General features: G+C 37.9%; 1 protein-coding gene across 2 annotated transcripts in view; it reads left to right on the top strand.

The window, feature by feature from the left end:
• The window catches only part of SMAD5 (SMAD family member 5), a 64,150-nt gene that overhangs the window by 31,299 nt on the left and 10,813 nt on the right, over window positions 1-22,038 (top strand). For both annotated transcript variants that reach the window (XM_088838650.1, XM_055429321.2), the window contains 2 exons: window positions 10,914-11,165; window positions 16,481-16,600. In XM_088838650.1, coding sequence (XP_088694776.1) covers window positions 11,009-11,165; window positions 16,481-16,600 — 277 coding nt within the window. In that variant the 5' untranslated portion in view covers window positions 10,914-11,008. The remainder of the gene's footprint in view (window positions 1-10,913; window positions 11,166-16,480; window positions 16,601-22,038) is intronic.

Genomic DNA, 22,038 nt, shown 5'->3' with positions numbered 1-22,038 from the left:
TGCCCTCCTTTCCTCCCACTCAAAACTTTTTCATACTGGCTTCTGAAGCACAGCACTCTTATAATTCTCCTACCTCACTACCTGTTTTTGCTTAGTCTCTTTGTTGGCTATTTTCCTGTTTTCATAGGACTCAGTCCCTTGACTTTTTCTCCATCTATATTTTTCCTGTGGGTACTCTCATGTCATCACATGTCTTAAAACCGTCTATAAATTCATGCTCACATTTTGAACTCCAGAGTCAGCTTCTCCTGACTATCCAGTTGCCTACATAACACCTCCACCTGAATGTCTAATAAACATACCAGATTTAATGTCAAAATAGGACTTTGGATTTGTTTTTCCCACTAAATCATTTTTTCCTCCAGCTTTCCCTGTTGAAGTCAGTGGCGGTAGCATTCGCATAATTGCTCCCTGCTGCTGCTGCTAAGTCACTTCAGTCGTGTCCGACTCTGTGTGACCCCATAGATGGAAGCCCACCAGGCTCCCCCATCCCTGGGATTCTCCAGGCAAGAACACTGGAGTGGGTTGCCATTTCCTTCTCCAATGTGTGAAAGTGAAAAGTGAAAGTGAAGTTGCTCAGTCGTATCCGACCCCCAGCGACCCCACGGACTGCAGCCTACCAGGCTCCTCCATCCATGGGATTTTCTAGGCAAGAGTACTGGAGTGGCTTGCCATTGCCTTCTCCGAATTGCTCCCTAGAAGTCATCTTTTATTTCTCTCTGAAGTTCTGCACTTAAGCTACGAGGAAATGCTGTTTGCTATACCTTCAAAATGTACTTTGATCATATCATCTCTCACCATCTCTAACACCACTACTGTAGTACAGACCATCATCATCTTTTACCTTAAGTAGTCTCCTAATTGGTCTCTGCCTCTTCTCTTTCCCCCAGCCCATTCTGTTTTCTCTTATAGCAGCCAGAGTGAGTGTTAGGAAGTATATTTATTAAATCATGTCAGTCCCTGCCCAGAACACTTAAAGGCTTTCTGTCACACTTAGAACAGATTTCTACAGGGGTCTCCGTGACCTATCCTCAGGCTTCCTCTGTTCCCTGGACCTGCTGTACTCCTGCATCCAGGCTTTTTTTTCATGTTCTTTCCTCTACTTAGAGTACTCTCCCCCCAGCATCTTTTCGTGTCACATTTTCTCATTTCGTTCTGTCCTTGCTTAAATGCCTCATCACTACTTGACTGTTAGTGATGTTAGTTACTCATTTTGTCTATTGACTGATGTGGGAAGGACCTTCCTCTGTCTCATTCTGTACTGCATTCCCAGTGCCTGGAGTAGTTATATTACCTGGAACTTAGGAGTGAGTGCTCAGTAAATATTTTTTTGTACTGAATGAATTATATAAGCTGAGATACTAGTTAGGTACATTACTTACCTATTGCTACATAACAAAGTACCGCAAGCTAAGGGGCTAACACACATTAATTATCTCACAGTTTCTGTCAGTCAGGAGTCCAGGTATGGCTTTACTTGGATCCTTTGCAAGGCTGTAAACTAGGTATTGTTCAGGCTTGGGTCTACATTGGAGGCTCAACTGAAAAAGGTTCTGCTTCCCAGCTCATGTGATTATTATCAGGATTCGATTCCTTGCAGGCTGTTGGATTCTGGCTGGTTGTTGACTCCTTCATTTGTTTACCATGTGACCATCTCTATAGGTAGCTCACGTTCCTGGCTGCTTTTTTCTTCAAAGCCAGTAAGAAAGGGTTTTCTTGCTAGAAGAGCATTGTGTTCTGGTGGAATGTTAGTATATACATTCTGTTACTTTTGCCCTATTCTGTTGCTTAGGAGCCAGTCACGGAAAATATACTCAGATGGAAGGGATTACACAGGGTAAACACCCAGAGGCAGGAATCATGATAGCCACCTTAATCTGCTGGCCACACTAGATTTCACATGAAGATAGTATATGCCGATATGGTTTAAAAAAAACAAAACTGTAGCAATGACATTAGATGTGGAGACTAGCAAAAAAAAAAAAGAGTAATGGTTCTGTCAGGGAAAGTTTATTTTAAGGGCTTTAGAGCTGCCATTTGGTATTTGAGGTGATTCTCAATTTCTTATTGAATCCAAGGAGAGCTGTAGCCAGAGGAATTGATGAGGAAGGGAAGATATGAGGATTTAAAAGAGAAGTATGGTCTGAAAATCCCAGGCTTGATATTTGTTAGAAATTGTTGGCAAGAAAGGGAATTTAGTATATTCCCTCACAACCAGGGTGTGTCTGATAGTCAATAGATATGTCTTATTTTTGTTATCTGATTTCCTCAGCTGTGATTCATTCTGTAGAAAAGATTGGGGCTTAGGCCTGGTATGCTTAAGCAAGTTAAACAGCTGTGACATGGGATCGATCACTTCATAGTACCAGTATTAATAAAGTCATAGTAATTAACATCATTGAGCACTTAAGGACTAGATACCCTTCATGAATCACTGCCTTGTCATGGCTAAGGGGCTTGCATAACTCAATGACGCTATGAACCGTGCTGTGCAGGGCCACCCAAAACAGATTATAGTGAAGAGTTCTGACAAAACGTGGTCCACTGGAGGAGGAAATGGCAACCCACTCCAGTATTCTTGCTGTGAGAACTCCATGAACAGTATGAAAATGCAAAAAGATATGATACAGAAAGATGAGCCCTCTTCATCAGAAGGTATGCAGTATGCTACTAGGAAAATGTTAGTGTTAGTTGCTCACTTGTGTCCAGCTCTTTGCGACCCCGTGGATTGTAGCGCATCAGACGTCTCCGTCCATGGACTTCTCCAGGCAGGGGAACTGGAGTGGATAGGCATTCCCTTCTCCAGGGAATCTTCCCAACCCAAGGATCAAACCTGGGTCTCCTGCATTGCAGGCAGATTCTTTACCATCTAAACCACTAGGGAGGCAAAAATGCTGCTGGGAAAGTAGTGGTAGTGATTTAGTCGCTAAATTGTATCCAACTCTTGCAATCCCTTGGTCTTTAGCCTGCCAGGCTCCTCTGTCCATGGGATTTCCCAGGCAAGAATACTGGAATAGGTTGCCATTTCCTTCTCCAGGGGATCTTCCTGACCCAGGGGTCGAACCCATGTCTCCTGCATGGCAGGCGGATTCTTTACCACTGAGCCACCAGAGTCACAGTGGGAAATTACTAATATCTCCAGAAAGAAGGAAACAGCTGGGCCAAAGCAGAAATAATGCTCAGTTATGGATGTATCTGGTGGTGAAAGTAAAGTCTGATGCTGCAAAGAATAGTATTCCATAGGAACCTGGAATGTTAGGTCCATGAATCAAGGTAAATCGGATGTGGTCAAGCAGGAGATGGCAAGAGTGAAGATCATTGACATCATAGGAATCAATGAACTAAAATGGATGGAAATGGGAATATTTAATTCAGATGACCATATCTCTACTACTGTGGGCAAGAATCCCTTAGAAGAAATGGAATAGGCTTCACAGTCCTCAAAAGAGTCTGATATACAGTACTTGGGTGCAGCCTCAAAAATGATAGAATGATCTTGATTCGTTTCCAAGGCAAACCGTTCAGCATCACAGTAATCCAGGTCTGTGCCCCAAACACTGATGCTGAAGAAGCTGAAGTTGACTGGTGCTATGAAGACCTATAGCACCTTCTAGAACTAACCAAAAAAGATGTCCTTTTCATCACAGGAGATTGGAATGCAGAAGGAGGAAGTCAAGAGATACCTGAAATAACAGGCAAGTTTAACCTTAGAGTACAAAATGAAGCAGGGCAAAGGCTAACAGTTTTGTCAACAGAACATGCTGGTCATAGCAAACGCCCTTTTCCAGCAACCCAAGAGACGACTCTACACATGGACATTACCAGATGGTCAATACTGAAATCAGATTGATTATAGTCTTTGCAGTCAAAGATGAAGAAACTCTATACAGTCAGCTAAAATAAGGCCTAAAACTGATGGTGGCTCAGATCATGAACTTCTTATTGAAAAATTTAGGCTTAAATTGAAGAAAATAGAGAAAACCACTATGCTATTCAGGTATGACCTAGATCAAATCCCTCATGATTATTCAGTGAAAGTGACGAATAGATGTAAGGGATTAGATCTGATAGACAGAGTGCCTGCAGAACTATGGATGGAAGTTTGTAACATTGTACAGGAGGCAGTGACCAAAACCACTCCAAAGAAAAAATGCAAAAGACAGAGTGGTTTTCTGAGGAGGCTTTACAAATAACTGAGTAAAGAAGAAAAGCGAAAGGCAAGGGAGAAAGGGAAAGATATACCTAACTGAATGCAGAGTTCCAGAGAATAGCAAAGAGAGATAGAAGACCTTCTTAAATGAACAATGCCAAGAAATAGAGGAAGACGGTAGAATGGGAAAGGCTAGAGATCTCTTCAAGAAAATTTGAACTATCAAGGGAACATTTTGTGCAAGGATGTGCATGATAAAGGACAGAAATGGTAAGGACCTAACAGAAGTAGACGAGATTAAGAAGAGGTGGTAAAAATACACGAAGAACCATACAAAAAAGGTCTTAATGACCTGGACAACCACAGTGGTGAGATCATTCACTTAGAGCCAGACATCCTGGAGTGTGAAGCTGAGTGGGCATTAGGAACCATGAACTATGAACAAAACTATCGGAGGTGATGGAGTTCCAGCTGAGCTATTTAGATTCCTGAAAGATGATGCTGGTGAAGTGCTGCACTCAGTGTGTCAGCACATTTGAAAAACTCAGCAGTGGGACAGGACTGGAAAAGGTCAGTTTTCATTCCAATCCCAAAGACACTGCCAAAGAATGTTCCATCTACTAGACTATTTTGCTCATTTCACATGCTAGTAAGGTTATGCTCAAAATCCATCAAGTTAGGCTTCAGTAGTATGTGGACACGACTGAAGTGACTTAGCAGCAGCAGCAGCAGTATGTGAACAGAGAACTTCCGGATGTACAAGCTGGGTTTCAAAGAGGCAGAGGAACCAGAGAGCAAATTGCCAGCATTTGTTGAATCATGGAGAAAGCAAGGGAATTCCAAAAAAACATCTATTTCGGCTTCATTCACTATGCTAAAGCCTTTGACTATGTGGATCACAACAAACTGGAAAATTTTAAAGAGATGGGAGTACCAGAACACCTTACCTGTCTCCTTAAAAACCTATATGCAGGTCAAGAACAGTTAGAACCAGACACGCAACAATGAACTGGTTCCAAATTGGGAAAGGAGTATGACAAGGCTGTATATTATTACCTTGCTTATTTAACTTCTTCATCATGTGAAATGCCGGCTGAATGAATCACAAGCTAGAATCAAGATTGCTGGGAGAAATATCAACACTTCAGATATGTGGATAATATCATTCTAATGGCAGAAAGCAAGGAGGAACTAATGAGCCTGTTGATGGGGGTGAAAGAGTAGAGTAAAAAGCTGGCTTAAAACTCAACATTAAAAAAAACTAAGATCATGGCATCTGGTCCCATCACTTCATGGCCAGTAGAAGGGGAAAAAATGGAAACAGTGACAAATTTTATTTTCTTGGGTTCCATAATCACCACAAATGATGACTGTAGCCATGAAATTAAAAGATCCTCCTTGGGAGGAAAGCTAAGAGCAACCTAGACAGCATATTAAAAAGCAGAGGCATCACTTTGCCTGCAAAGGTCCGTATAGTCAAAACTGTGGTTTTTCCAGTAGTCATGTATAGATGTGAGAGTTGGACCATAAAGAAGGCTGAGTGCCAAAGAACTGATGTTTTGGAACTGTGGTGCTGGAGAAGACCCTTGAGAGTCCCTTGGACTGCAAGGAGATCAAACTAGCCAATCCTAAAGGAAATCAACCCTGAATATTCATTGAAAGGACTGAAGCTGAAGCTCCAGTACTTTGGCCCCTTGCTGCAGAGAGCTGACAAATTTGAAAAGCCCCTGATGCTGGGAAAGATTGAAGGCAAAAGGAGAAGAGGGTAGCAGAAGATGAGATGGTTAGATAGCATCACCAGCTCAATGGACTTGAATTTGAGCAAATTCCGGGAGATAGTGGAGGGCAGAGGAGCCTGGCGTACTGAGGTCCATAGTGTCACAAAACTTTGGAGATGACTTAGCGACTGAACAGTGACAAGGGCTAGACACTTTCCTAATCCTGTGAAGTTATTCCTTCAGGGGGTTTGAAAATGGTACAAACATTTTATGGTACTCTTAAGTTTACCAGTAAGCTACAGATAACGAAACCAAAAATTAATAGAAAGGTAACTTATAAAAGGGGCTTCCCTGATGGCTCGGTGGTAAAGAATCTGCCTGCCAATTCAGGAAACATAAGATCAATCCCTGGGTTGGGAAGATCCCCTGGAGAGGGAAATGGCAACCCACTTAAGTATTTTTGCCTAGAAAATTCCATCAACAGAGGAGCCTGACAGGCTATATAGTCCATGGGGTCGCAGAAAGAGTCAGACACAATGTAGTGACTAAAAAACAACAACTTATAAAAGATCATGTAGTTAATATGTAGTGGAGCCAGAAAGTATTGCAAAGTTGGAAAAAAAGAGTAGAGAATAGTTGGAAAGTGATAAAAGAAAAATAGAGAGCCAGACTAGGTGACTCAATATTTAATAGTGTTGTCCACTTTCTTGAACCAGATTCTCTGGATTTGGATACTGACTTCACCAGTACTATCAAAATGACCACAGACAAATTAATTAACCTGTGTGTGACTTTGTTTCCTCGTCTGTAAAATGGGAATGATAATACTTACCTCAGGTTAATTATGAGAATTAGATGAGTTAATGTATGAAAAGTGCTTAGATAAAACATTAACCGGCTCAGAATAAGTTTCAAATTAAATATTCCTATAAAATAATACATTCTTGAAGCATTGCAGATAATGGGAAAGAGAAAATTATGAAAGAAATACTATCAGAACACTTCCCAGAACTGAAAATTGAATGGGCCCAATGACTGAGTAACCAGAAAAAGAGACAGAAAAAAGACCCATACGTGAAATTTTAGCATATCCTGGATAAGATTTTGAGAGTCCCCAGAGTAAAAAAGATAGGGCACATAGAAAATACTGGAAATGAGAATACTGGATTTTTCAGTGCAATTTTGGATTCTAGAAAAAAAATAAAGCAGTGCCCTGTACATTCAGAGAGAAAAAGGTTATTCTGGAATTTGTAGATAAACATAAGACAGGTTACTTTCATATAAGCAAGGATTCAAAATTTATCTTCCTTACATCCTTCCTTAGTAAACTAATAGAGAATGAGGTCCAGGAAATGGGATTCAACTGGAGAGAAAAGAAGAGGAAGTCTAAAGACCTCGAGTTTGTAGGGGACTTAAATAGCAAATAATGGAGGATCCAGGGGAGAAAATTGAATCAATAGATTCTTTATTTGTGGCACCTGGAAAATAGTATTGGTGGGCATTTATTAGATCTGTTGGACCTCGGGAAATTAGTGGTACAAACTTGAGATTAAGCAAATGAAGGACCAAGGCAATAATTTAAAAAAAAAAAAAAACATTGTTCAAGAAAAAACATAATACAAATTTGGCTCAGCAATGAATTGTATTTATGTAATTTATATAATACATAAACTATCATAAGCACAGGATATTGAGTTAACCAAATTTTTATGTGACTTTATTAGGAAGAGAATGGGGAATAGAAAGATGTAAGAAATCTACTTCATTTGCCATAAAAGTAAGTCTACAGATAATGTCTTGACAAAACAGTAACAGCAGTGTAAGCATTATTATTTAGTAGGGCACAAAGTGAATGTTAGAGGAAATGGATAAGAGTTTAAATTTGTTGTTTCTGGAAGCAGTTTGGGAGGAGGCTTAGAAATTGTTCTTTTTGTTTATAATCTCTTGTAGCATCTGTCTTTTTAAACTATCAATGTATTATTATTAATTTTGAATGAAAATAATTTCTTTAAAAAAGTATGTGTATAGATAATATACAAGTTAAAGAGAAATTAGTGATTTTAGTTCTGTCTCAAAAAAATCCTTACTGGATTGAATTCCTAAATAGTTATTTCACTAAATCTTTCAGATTGCTAGAGAGCTGAACATAGACATTCTCAGTGTCTCATGTGCTTTTGTCCAGTGGCAGCTGCCCATCATTTTGTAAGGGAAACAGCAGTTAGTATTACATAGAAAAAAGCAGTCATAATCAGATATAACTACATAGTCACAATACTAGTTCAGTAAAATGAAAAGAGATAAAAAAGAATACAAATTACAGAGCTTCTGATTGCTTAGGTTCATCCCTACTTCAGGGAGGAGAGATACAACCTAGTTAATTTTAAAACAGTTTAATTTTGTCACTCCTGACTTGGGAAGATCCCCTGGAGAAGGGAAAGGCTACCCACTCCAGTATTCTGGCTTGGAGAATTCCATGGACTGTATAGCGTCTCAAAGAGTCGGACATGACTGAGTGACTTTCACTAAACAGTTTTAGTGAAACTAAATGTTTCACTAAACATTTCACTGTTTCACTCTGATTAGATGTTAGAGTCAAAGGGAAATTTTTGAAAGTGAAATTACACTGACAAATACAAAAGAATTATGAAAAAGATGAGTTAGTACCTTAAGAGTTTAGAAAAATCAGATTTTTCAATTTCCTCTTGGGAAACATGATCAGATGTTATTGATCACTTGAGTTTTTAGAGAAATTGAACGTTTGAATAAAGTGGATCTGTTAAAAAGTGGGTCTTTAAAACTGTTTAGCGAGAGTCTCTCAGTTGTGTCCAACTCTTTGTGACCCATGGACTATACAGTCCATGGAATTCTCTAGGCCGGAATACTGGAGTGGGTAGCTTTTCCCTCCTCCAGGGGATCTTCCCAGGCCAGGGATTGAACCCAGGTCTCCCGCATTGCAGGTGGATTCTTTACCAGCAGAGCCACAGGGGAAACCCAGTTTAAAACTGTTTATGCTTGTGTATATTTTTGTTGCGGTTGTGTTTAGAAAAAATCATTTTGAGTGGAAGACTTCTATCTAGGGATTGTTACTGTTTTCAGTTGGGGAAACTTTACTGAAGAACATAAAATATAAGATCTCTCAAAGAAAGAAAGAAGAAATGTTGAAAATTGGAAACATGGAGGCTTTCAGGACCTATGCATAGCTGATTCAACTTTATTCTCTGGTCTTACCTCCTAGTTTAGTGCTTAGCCCTCTGACTGTCCTTTTTATATCTTTCCAGCTCCTCTTCTACACTCCTGACACTCTCCACCCCTAGCACTTCCATGTGAAATGCTTCCTGTTCTTCAAGGCCCAATCAGATGCTGTCTTTTCCACAGTATTTTGTTTGACTCCTTGCTTGCTGGGAATACTTAGCTCTGTTGAACTCTCGGTGCATTAAATTCTCTGTGCTATGGTTGTTTTCATCGGGCTTCCCTGGTGGCTCAGAGGTTAAAGCCTCTGCCTGCAATGCGGGAGACCCGGCTTCAATCCCTGGGTCGGGAAGATCCCCTGGAGACGGAAATGGCAACCCACTCCAGTATTCTTGCCTGGAGAATCCCATGGACTGAGGAGCCTGGTAGACTACAGTCCACAGGGTCGCACAGAGTCGGACATGACTGAGCGACTTCACTTTCATCTATTTTTTAATTAAAATTATAAAGTTATATTAGCCCACTATTTTATTTCAGATTCATATGAGCACCGTATGAAAATTACAGTCTTGGATGATAAAGAGCAAACATGCAGAGAAGTAGTACTGTCATGGAAACAGCTATCTGGACTGCAAACTGAGGGATGATGCTTTGGCCCATATGGTTTAGGATGGGTTCCCTGTTTCATATAGATAAAACAAGACCAACAGCAGTAACATCTAAGGAGATGATGACATATTTACCTTTTTTTTTCTTTTTTTGGTATCATTGACATATAATATTGTTTCAGGTGTACAACATGGTGATTCATAGCTTTTAAAGGGTTAGGATTATACACTAATTATAGTTTAAAAAAAATTTTTTTTATAATAAATTTTATACAAAGCACAATGCCAAAAACATTAACAGTTAAAATTTCACCAAATGAAAAAAATACTATAGAATACACAGTTGTAAAAAGCTACATTAAGTTATTTTACAACTGCCTCAAGCTGCAAAAGGAAAAAAACCCAATGCCATACCTAGGTTATCCCTCTCTCAAAATAATGCCATTTATGTTATAAACCACGAACTCCCCATCAAAAGACAGGAACTGCTTTTGTTAATTCATATATATATATATATATATATATATGACTATATCACTTTGCTATACACCTGAAACAAACAGAACACTGTAAATAAAATATAGTACAATATAAAATAAAAATAATTAACAGACCTTTGGGGCTTTACACCGAGTTAGAGTTCCTATCAGAGGGATAACAGCACCACAGCCGTACTGAATCCTCATGAAGGAGGTACACGAATGACTGGATTACAAGAGTTATAGGAATGAGAGCTGCTCACTTCCCAGAAACTACAGCTCACAGAAAACCAACACGAGATACAGACCATTTACTTATGAATGTGTAAAACTCAAGAAAGTCCACATTATTCCTACAACATGTTGAAAGTGCTTCAGAATTCACACAATACTAATTTTCTTATGGTTCTGATTATATATACCAGTTTATAACAAATGGTAAAATCTGTAACTCTGTTAAAACATTGGCTTTATTCCCTTTGTTGTAATTGCGGTTGTTCTTAAATATGCTTCTTAGAGAATAAGAGTGATATCTTCTCTGCTTGGGTATTCTGTCTTCTAGAGTATTTTATATTGGCTGAATGCTTAGAGAATTTTTGGTTTAATTATTATGTAAATACAGATTCAGGGTTCTATACAGCAGCCCTTCCTGAAAGTAAATTGTTTTAATAGGTTTACAATCTTCCCTCAATCCTATCTTATCTGTCCCTTCATGTGTAGAGTTGTTTTAGTCATTGTTGACAGATAACTTTTGATTTTTGTCTTTCAGTCTTACCTCCAGTATTAGTGCCTCGTCATAATGAATTCAATCCACAACACAGCCTTCTGGTTCAGTTTAGAAACTTAAGCCACAATGAACCGCACATGCCACAAAATGCAACGTTTCCTGATTCTTTCCATCAGCCCAACAACACTCCTTTTCCCTTATCTCCAAATAGTCCCTACCCTCCTTCCCCTGCTAGCAGCACATATCCCAACTCCCCAGCAAGTTCTGGACCAGGAAGTCCATTTCAGCTCCCAGGTAAGAATTTATTTTATTGATAGAAAAAATAACTCCTAAGAATTAGCATTTGTTCTAATACTGCTGATACTCTGGGTCAACTGTTACTATGTCAAGAACTAACTATTTTTGACTATTCTTTGGTAATTGTTTGATTTCCAGCAGAGTTTTGAATTTTATTTTGCCAAGTGCTGTATGTTTAAAAATGCAAGTAGATATATTTTTCACAAAATATAATAGTCCTAAAATGTGTATGGAACCATGAAAGACCCAGAATAGCCGAAGCAGTTTTCAGAAAGAAGGACAAAGCTGAAGGCATCATACTTCCTGATTTCAAACTGTATTACAAAGCTGTAATAATAAAAATAATATAATATTGGCATACAAACAAACACATAGATCATGGAACAGAGTGTCAATAAATAAACTCATGCAAAAATTGTCAATTAATTTACCACAGAGGAGCCATGAATGTACAAGGGGGAAGGACAGTGTCTTCCATAAATATGTTGGTAAAACTGAACAGACACATGCACAAGGAAGAAATTGGACCATTGTCTACACCACACACAAAAATTAACTCAAAATAGATAGAGTTTAATATAAGACCTCAAATCGTAAAACTCCTAGAAGAAAATATGTGTAGTAAGCTCCTTAACCTAGGTCTTGCTGATGATCTTTTTTAATCTGACACTAAAAGCAAAAGCAACAAAAGCAAAAAAAGCCAAAAAAACAGCAGACTAAAGTGTTTCTGCACAGCAGGGGAAACCAGCAATAAAATAAAAGGGCAGCCTACTGAATGAAAGAAAATTTTTGCAAATTATGTATCTGATAAGGGGCTAATATCCAGAATTTATAGGAAGAACTCAGACAACACAGTGGCAAAAAAAAAATATTTAAAAAGTGGGTGGAAGATCTGAATAGATACTTATCCAAAGAAGACATACTGTTGGCTAATAGATACAAGAAAAGATGCTCTACATCACTAATTGTCAGGGAAATGCAGGTTAAAACCATAGTGAGATATTACCTTACCCTTATTACAATGACTGTTTATCAGAAAGGTGGAAATAACAAGTGTCGGTAAGGATTTGGAGGAAAGGGAATTCTTGTGCACTATTGGAATGAAAATTAGTGTCGTCAGTTTTGAAAACAATATAGAATTTCCTCAAAAAATAAAAAACAACTGCCATATGCTTCTGCAATTCTACTTTTGGATATTTATCCAGAGAAAACAAAAGCACTAACTCAGGAAGGTATCACCCCTCTCATGTTTATTGTGACTTTATTTATAGTTGCCATGATTTGGAAGCAATCTAAGTGTTCATTTATGGATAAAGAAGATACGATAAATATACACACACACACACAAATATTATCCAGCCATAAAAAAGAATGAGATCTTGCCATCTGTGACAACATGGATGAATCTTGACAGCTTTATGCTAAGTGAAATAAGACTGAGAAAGACAAATACTGTTATGATCTCTCTTATATGTGGACTTAAAAAAAAAACAACTAGGCTCATAGATACAGAGGACAGCCTCCTCTGGTGGTTGCCAGAGGTGGTGAAATTGCAGTTGAGGGAAATGGGTGAACTGTTTTTTTTTTTTTTTTTTTTAGTTTACATAAATGGAAGTTTTTAAAAAGGCAAACACAATTTGGGGGAGATTGGCGATTACCCTTTAAGAACAGTGACAGTAAGGTAGATAAAATTTTAAAAAGTTGCACTCACTCCTCCAACCCACCTTCCCTATCTCATTGCTTGATCTTTCTCTATGGCATGTATTACAATCCGGTGTAGTATATTTTGCCTTTTCTTATAATCTGCTTCTTGCCCCTCCCATCTTGTCTGTAAACTCCATGAAAAAAGGGATTTCATAGCATCTTTTGTTTATTGCTACATCTCCAGTACCTCCAGCATATTAGAGTCTAATATGCAGTAGATCCTCCAGTAAATATTTGTTAAATAAATAGCTGAAATTACAGCAACATATAAATACATTTACTGCTAACTATGTAGATATACCTATATGTTAAGTGGTTGCCAGTGCGGATTGAGAGTTTGAAACCAAATGGTGTTAACTTGAATGATTTCATAGAGAGGAGTCCTATATACAGTGAAAGCAGAATATAGTAAAAACTTATCAAGAACAGAAAGACAGAAAATGACTCTGTCTGATGAATGTGAAGGAAAGTAGATAATATGGAAACAGTGTTGTTAGATATCAGTTGGCCGTATATTGGACCAAATGTATGCCACTAGGCATTACAGTTCAGTTCAGTTCAGTTCAGTCACTCAGTCGTGTCCGACTCTCTGCGACCCAGTGAATCACAGCACGCCAGGCCTCCCTGTCCATCACCAACTCCCGGAGTTCACTGAAACCCATGTCCACAGAGTAGGTGATGCCATCCAGCCATCTCATTCTCTGTCGGCCCCTTCTCCTCCCGCCCCCAACCTTTCCCAGCATCAGAGTCTTTTCCAGTGTTGCATTACCATTAAGTTCTATCAAAGCAACAAAGGAAGTAGCTATATTTGACGTAAGTTAAATATTTTCATGAAGTTTTTACTACCAAATACCATTTATCAAGTGCCTTTTAAAAAACGAATACTGTGATGAAAAATATCACATTAAATTTGATCTTCAGAACAGCCATGTGAGATAGATATTATTCTTATTTTACAGATGAAAAATGAAACTTGTATTAACCCCACTTGAGGTCACATAGCTAATAAGTGGGGGTTCAGGCCCAGGTTTCTCTGACTCTAAAGTCTGTGCTTTTTTAACTTTGCTGCGTTGCTTGTCATATCATTTTATACTTTGGTAGGTTAAAATGCTGGGAGAAATATCAATAACCTCAGATATGCAGATGACACTACCCTTATGGCAGAAAGTGAAGAGGAACTCAAAAGCCTCTTGATGAAAGTGAAAGAGGAGAGTGAAAAGGTTGGCTTGAAGCTCAGCATTCAGAAAACAAAGATCATGGCATCTGGTCCCATCACTTCATGGGAAATAGATGGGGAAACAGTGGAAACAGTGTCAGACTTTATTTTTTGGGGCTCCAAAATCACTGCAGATGCTGATTGCAGCCATGAAATTAAAAGACGCTTGCTCCTTGGAAGGAAAGTTATGACCAACCTTGATAGTATATTAAAAAGCAGAGACATTACTTTGCCAACCAAGGTCCGTCTAGTCAAGGCAATGGTTTTTCCCGTGGTCATGTATGGATGTGAGAGTTGGACTGTGAAGAAGGCTGATCGCCGAAGAATCGATGCTTTTGAACTGTGGTGTTGGAGAAGACTCTTGAGAGTCCCTTATACTGCAAGGAGATCCAACCAGTCCATTCTAAAGGAGATCAATCCTGGGTGTTCATTGGAGGGACTGATGCTAAAGCTGAAGCTGCAATACTTTGGCCACCTCATGCGACGAGTTGACTCACTGGAAAAGACTCTGATGCTGGGAAAGGTTGGGGGCAGGAGGAGAAGGGGACGACGGAGAATGAGATGGCTGGATGGCATCACCGACTCTGTGGACATGAGTTTGAGTGTACTCTGGGAGTTGGTGATGGACAGGGAGGCCTGGCGTGCTGTGATTCATGGGGTCGCGGAGAGTCGGACACGACTGAGCGACTGAACTGAACTGAAGGTTAAAATGAACTCCAGTTATCTTTAATTAGATAACTGATGCACTGATTTGCCTGGAGAAGGATCATAAGCAGATTTTTAAAGTGGCTAAATTTTATTAATGGCATGCATGGTCTTGTATGGTTAAATCATTAGAAATACTGGAATGCCTACTATTGCAGGCAGTCATATGTAAATATGTACTTAGTGGTTTCTCTATTGCAATGAAATACCAATTGATGAAGTTTTGTTTTTTGAAAAGGATTTAAGTTCCAACTGTTTAACTTGCTGTTCTGTTCCGTTCCGTTCTGTTCAGTCGCTCCGTCATGTCCGACTCTTTGCGACCCCGTGGACTGTAGCCTACCAGGCTTCTCCGTCCATGGGATTCTCCAGGCAAGAATACTGGAGTGGGTTACCATTTCCTTCTCCAGGGGATCTTCCCGTTAGGTGTCTTCAAAAACTAATTTTCATCCTTTGTACTATAGTCAGTGCTAATTGGTAGCTCTTTCTCAAAATACATCTTGTACAAACCTTGAGGTAAAAGACAAGTTATATATTCAGATATATGTTCAGTATTTATAGTTACTGAGACGAAGTATAGCTGTAGCTTTTGTAAAGGTTTGCAGCTGGAAATGTTTTAACTCAAAAGATTTTGTAGTTCACTTTGTTTCCTTAGAGCCATTTTTTGTTTCCTTAGAGCCACAGGACATAATGCCATTGTTCAGGTCAGTTCAGTCGCTCAGTCATGTCCGACTCTTTGCGACCCCATGAATCACAGCACGCCAGGCCTCCCTGTCCATCACCAACTCCCGGAGTTCACTCAAACTCATGTCCATTCGGTCGGTGATGCCATCCAGCCATCTCATTCTCTGTCGTCCCCTTCTCCTCCCGCCCCCAATCCCTCCCAGCATCAGAGTCTTTTCCAGTGAGTCAACTCGTCGCATGAGGTGGCCAAAGTATTGCAGTTTCAGCTTTAGCATCAGTCCTTCCAATGAACACCCAGGATTGATCTCCTTTCGAATGGACTGGTTGGATCTCCTTGCAGTCCAAGGGACTCTCAAGAGTCTTCTCCAGCACCACAGTTCAAAAGCATCAATTTTTCGGCGATCAGCTTTCTTCACAGTCCAACTCTCACATCCATACATGACCACGGGAAAAACCATAGCCTTGACTAGACGGACCTTTGTTGTAAGACATCGCAAAAGAATTAGATAGCTGCTGTTAGTGTTGTTGGCAAATTTTGAAAGAGCATGGTTTTATTTTCCAGTTTTAAATAACAATACAGTGTGTGATGATCTTGATAATTTAAGAATGTCTCTGTAGGTATCTGAACAAAGATAATCTATGGCCTTCAGATTGACTTGCAGTAGTTGCAGTTTCTCTAAGCATATGATTCTAAGCAAATGAAGGCAAAATTCTTGACCTTAAATTCTGTTGTGGTGAATTTTAGCAGTGATATTACTATGCTGGATTGGACCAAATTCATGTGGACTTGTAGTAGGTTTCTGGTGGCTAAGGGATATGCTGTCTTTTCTCCTTTTGCCTTGCTCTAAGGTAGCATCCTGCATTTTTGTGTGTTTGTGATGTTCGGTGATGAATCCTGCTGGCAATCTTTAAGAATTTTCTGATGCATTTAGATTTAACTTTGCGCAAGATGAAAATTTTAACTATTCTTTGGGGACTCTAACTTGTCTTATTTTCTTCCTGTTAGCTGATACTCCTCCTCCTGCCTATATGCCACCAGATGATCAGATGGGTCAAGATAATTCCCAGCCCATGGATACAAGCAATAATATGATTCCTCAGATTATGCCCAGTATATCCAGCAGAGGTAAGAATTACAATGCTTATTTTGTTGTTTTTGCTCTTTTTTTTTAAAAAAGAAAAAAAAAAAAAAACCTTCTCAGCCACTTTTAGAAGCCAGCTTTATTGAGTTATAGTTTATATACCATGAATTTGTCCATTTTAAGCATATGATTCAATGATTTTTTTTAAATGTATACAATTTACACTGTTACCATGATCTAGTTTTAGAACAGTTTTACAACTGTTTTAAAAATATCCCATATGCCTGTTTGCAATCTATCCTCTCATACCCCCAGCTCCAGAAACCTTCTAATCTGTTTTCTGTATCTGTAAATTTGCCTTCTCTCATTTCATATAAATAGAATCACAGAATGTGTAGTCTTCAAGATTCATCAATTTTGTACCATGTATCAATTATTTATTTTTCATTGCCGAATAGTATTTCATTGTATGGATACACCACATTTGGTTTACCCATTTATCAGTTGATAAACATTTGAATTGTTTGTAGTTTTTTGCTAGCATGAACAATGCTGTTAGGAATGTTTGCAAATACTAAGTCTTTGTTTTTATTTTTCTGAGTCATATAGTAAATTTAAGTATTTAAGACAAACTGCCAAACAGCTATAAATGGTAGTACCATTTTTACCAGTACCATATGAGTGTGCTAGTTTCTCCATACCCTTCTGACACTTGTTATTGTGTATCTTTTTGATTGTAGTTATTCTATTGGGTATAAAGTGGTGTCTCCTTTGTTTTAATTTGCATTTCCCTACTGAGGAATGATTTTGAACATTTTTAATGTACCTAGCCATTCATACATCTTCTTTGGTTTATTTAAATCTTTTGCCTCTTTTTTAAATTGAGTTCTTTGTCTTATTATTGAGTTGTAAGAGTTCCGTATATATTTTGGACAGAAGTCTTTTATCAGACATATGGTTTGCAAATATTTTCTCTTTGTGGATTGCCTTTTCATTTTATTAATTGGGTCTGAAGCACAAAAGTTTCTCATTTTGATGGAATTATCAGGTTTTTTTTCCCTGGATTATGCTTTTGGTGTTGCATCTAAAAAAGCTTTGTCTTTCCCAAGGTCATAAAAATTATTCTCCTGTGTTTTCTCCTAGCAGTTCTTTAGCTCTTATGTTTAGGTCTGTGATTCATTTTGAGTTTTTTGTATAGTCATCTTTGTTCAAGTAGATACCGAGTTGGTTCTAGCACTATTTGTTGATAAGAGTATCATGTTGGCTTCTCTTTTAGGAATCAGTTGACTATAAATATAAGGATTTATTTCAGGATGCTGAATTTTGTTTATTGATCTGTATATCTTTTCCTTACAGTCTTGATTACTAAAGTTTTATAGTAAATTTTGAAAACAAGAAGTGTTATTCCTCCAGTTTGGTTCTTTTTGAAAATTGTTTAGCAATTCTGCATTCTTTGCCTGTTTCCATATCATTTTAGTATCAGTTTTTCAATGTCTGTCCTCCTTGGATTTTGATAGAGGTCACTTTGAATCTTTAAATCAATTTGGGGAGATATGCCATCATCTTCTAGTACACGGACATGGATTGTACTCTGTATTCTCCATTTGTTTAGACCTTCAACTTCAGTATAAGTCTTTTACTTATTTTCTTTTTAAATTTAGTCCTCAGTGAGTAGAACTTTTTAAAATTTTGTGTTTTGATTCTACATTGATAGATAGAAATAAAATTGACTGGATGAAGGCTGTCAAAAGGCACAAACTTCCAGCTATAAGATAAATAAGTACGAGGGACATAATGTACAACATGATAAATGTAATTAACATTTCTGTGTGTTATATATGAAGTTGTAAAGAGAGTAAATCCTAAGAGGTCTCATCACAAGGAAAATTTTTTTTTCCTGCTTCTTTAATTTTGTGTCTATGTGAGTTGATGGAGGATCTCCCAGGTGGCTCAGTGGTAAAGAATCTTCCTGCCAGTGCAAGAGACGCAGGAGACCACAGGTTTGATCCCTGGGTCAGAAAGATTCCCTGGAAAGGGAAATGTCAACCCACTCCAGTATTTTTGCCTGGGAAATCCCATGGACAGGGTAGCCTGGCAGGCTACAGTCTATGTGGTCGCAGAGAGTCAGACAAGACTGAGCACACATGCATGAGTTGATGGATGTTCATTAAACTTATTGTGATAATCATTTCATGATGTATATACAGCAAATCATTATGCTGTGTACCTTAAACTTACATAGTGCTGATGTCATTTGTATCTCAATAAACTGATAAAAATGACTTAAATTTTTTTTTTAATTAAAAACTACAATTGCCTGCATTGACAGGCAGGTTCTTTACCACTGAGCCACCTGTCTTCTGAATTTGCTTATTCCAGCCACTGCATCTAAGTGGAATCATATAATGTTTGTCCCTTTGTGTCTAGCTTATTTCACTTAGCATAATGTTTTTAAGGTTTATCCAGGTTGTAGCATGTATTAGAATTTCATGCCTTTTTAAGGCTGAGAAGTATTCTGTTGTAAGCATATACCACTTTGTTTTTCAGTTCTTGGCCATTTGGTTTGTTTACACCTTTTGGCTATTCTGAACAATACTGCTAAAAACATTGGTATACAGGCGTCTGTTTGAGTCTCTGTTTTTTAATTCACTTGGTATTATATACCTTGGAGTAGAATTGCTAGATTTTACGGTAATTCTGTTTAGCTATTTTGAGGAACTGCCAAACTGTTTTCCACAGTGGCTGCACCATTACCTTTTCACCAGCAATGCAGTGGATTTCCAATTTCTCCATATTTTTGCCAACATTTGTTATTTTCTTTTTTCTTTTGATAATGGTCCTAAAGGGGATGAAGTGGTAACTTAATTGTGGTTTTTAAAGTCATTTTGTTTTGAGACCTTAAACTTCTTAATTTGTCACAAGTTTACATGAAGTAAGGTACTGCCACTTTAGTTTCCTGAAAGAATGGTTCCCTTGTTGTATTTTATAGTGTTTGTGATGTTATGGGATGACTGTATTCCTAAGAATAAATTTCAGGCCCCCTAATAATCTTGTTAATGTTTAAATAGTACTTGGGCTTTTTCAAGATTAGAATTTATCTAGGAATTTTGTCATACTAATTTGTTTAATATTCATAGTATCTCCTTCATTTAGAACAAACTGTCTGAGAACATGAATTTCTGGATTTAAATTCCTGCAACTCTACTTATTTGCTTTGCAGCTTAGGGTGGCTTTTAAAATATATCTAAGCCTAAATTTCTCCATTTGTAAAATAAAGAGATAAATACATAGGAGTTATTAGTATGTTGATTGACTTTGACTGTATTTATAATGATCTTAGTATACAGCATCAGGTAATTCCCAAAAAATGGTATTATCATCCTCTTTCTAAAAATTTGGAGTACGTTTACACCATCTGTCATTTTCCTTCTTTCTTTTGATTCTCCAGAGATCAAAGAGTGCAGTTTAGTGATGATGTATATTAAATATTTCTTGAATTATAGTTTCTTAGCCAAACAACTGAGTCCCTTTAGAAGAACCTGGGACTCAAGTCCTCTCACCCTCCTGGATGTCTTTTTTCACCAGAGTTTCTTCTCACTTGGGAAATTAGAGTTAAATTGCAATGCTGTGAATCACCAGTTAATAAGATGTCCTTTGCCTTGAGCAGAGTCGCAGAGCTTTTGATTTCTTCTTTTCATTCTAACCAAAATTGTCTTTTTTGTTTTGCTTTATCTCGGCTCTAGTCTTTCATGACACTGTTATAACTTCCTGTTACTCAATCTATATATGTATTTGATTATGAGTCCCTCCTTGTTCCATATTTTATATAAACTTCTTTAAAATCTGAGCTCTTACAACTTTGCTTTATAGGTCCTCACTGTGCTGTTTTTTTTTCCCCCCCGTACCTCCTCATCTCAATTCTTTGCAGTTGAATAATTAAAACTGAGTTTTAAAAGTCAACCAACTCTTTTGTGGTGTCTACATAGTCAGTGTGACTTCCTCTTAATTCTTGGACATTTTAAAAAATTTCTGCCTTTCTTGAAAGAAAACTGACAATTCATCACTTCTCTTTCTGATTTCAGCTCCCAGACAGACACTCTGCTAGTGCTGGATGAAGAACTTCCATGTATCTCTTCCATCCATGTGTCCATTAGGAACTGTTGACTTTTTAACACTGATAAGAATTTGGCCAATGTTTTATATTTTATACAAACCTTTTTCCATAGGCTATTCTGGCACTTAAAACTTCAAATGTATACCACCTTTTACCCAAAGAACACTCATTTGGTTGTGTTTTTTCCTTTCTTTCTTTTTTTTTTTTAAACAAACTATTTTTTAGATTCACAGCAAATTTGAGTGAAAAGTACAGAGTTCCCACATAACCTCTCCCCCTACACATTTACAGCTTCCCTCACTACCTGCACCAGAGTGATACATTTATTACAATCTATGAACCCACATTGATACATCTTTATCACCCCAAATGTGTAATTTACATTAGGATTCATTCCTGGTATTATACATTCCTTGAGTTGTAACAAATGAATAATGACATGTAGCTATCATTTATAGTATCATATAGAATAATTTCACTGCTTTAAAAATCCTCTGTGCTCTGCCTGTTCATTCTCCCTCTTTCCTAACCCCTGGCAACCACTGATCTTTTTATTGTCTCTATAGTTTTGCCTTTTCCAGAATGTCTTGTAATTGAAATCTTATAGTATGTAGCCTTTTCAGATTAGCTTCTTCACTTAGTAATATGCACCCACATCCCTCCCCTCCGTGTCTTTTCATGGCTTGATAGTGCATTTCTTTTTTGTACTGAATAATATTTGGTTGTCTGGTATACTACAGTTTATTTATCCATTCACATGTTGAAGGATATCTTGGTTGCTTCCAAGTTGTGGCCATTATGAATAAAGCTTCTGTAAACATCTCTCTGCAGTTTTTGTGTGGACCTAAGTTTTTGACTCCTTCAGGCAAACAGTGAGGAACACATTTGCTGGATTGTATGGTAAGAGTTTGTTACTTTGTAAGAGGTCAGCAAATTCTCCTCCAGAGTGGCTGTACCATTTTACATTCTCACCAGCAGTGAATGAGAGTTTCTATTGCTCCATATCTTTACCAGCATTTGGGATTGTCATTGTTTTGGATTTGGCAATTCTAATGGTTTTGGTAATTAATGCAGTAGTATCTCCTTGTTACTTTGATTTGCATTTCCCTGGTGACATACAGTGTGGAGCATCTTTTTATGTGCTTATTTGCTTTTGTGTATATCTTCTTCAGTGAGGTCTCTGTTCCTATCTTTGACCAGTTTTTCTCATTGGCTTATTCATTTTCTTACTGAGTTTTAAGAGTTCTTTGTATTTGTGTAACTGTCCTTTACTAGACGTGTCTTTTGCAAATATATTCTCCCATTCTGTGGCTTGTCTTCTGATTCTCTTGACAGTGTCTTGAGGAGTAGAAGTTTTTAATTTTTAAT

The sequence above is a fragment of the Moschus berezovskii genome, chromosome 8, assembly GCF_049115385.1.
Source record: "Moschus berezovskii isolate FMDL1 chromosome 8, NW_MosBer_1.0, whole genome shotgun sequence".
Taxonomy (NCBI): domain Eukaryota; kingdom Metazoa; phylum Chordata; class Mammalia; order Artiodactyla; family Moschidae; genus Moschus; species Moschus berezovskii.
The sequence above is the reverse complement of the archived record's forward strand: the minus strand, read 5'-3'. Positions and strand labels throughout refer to the sequence as shown.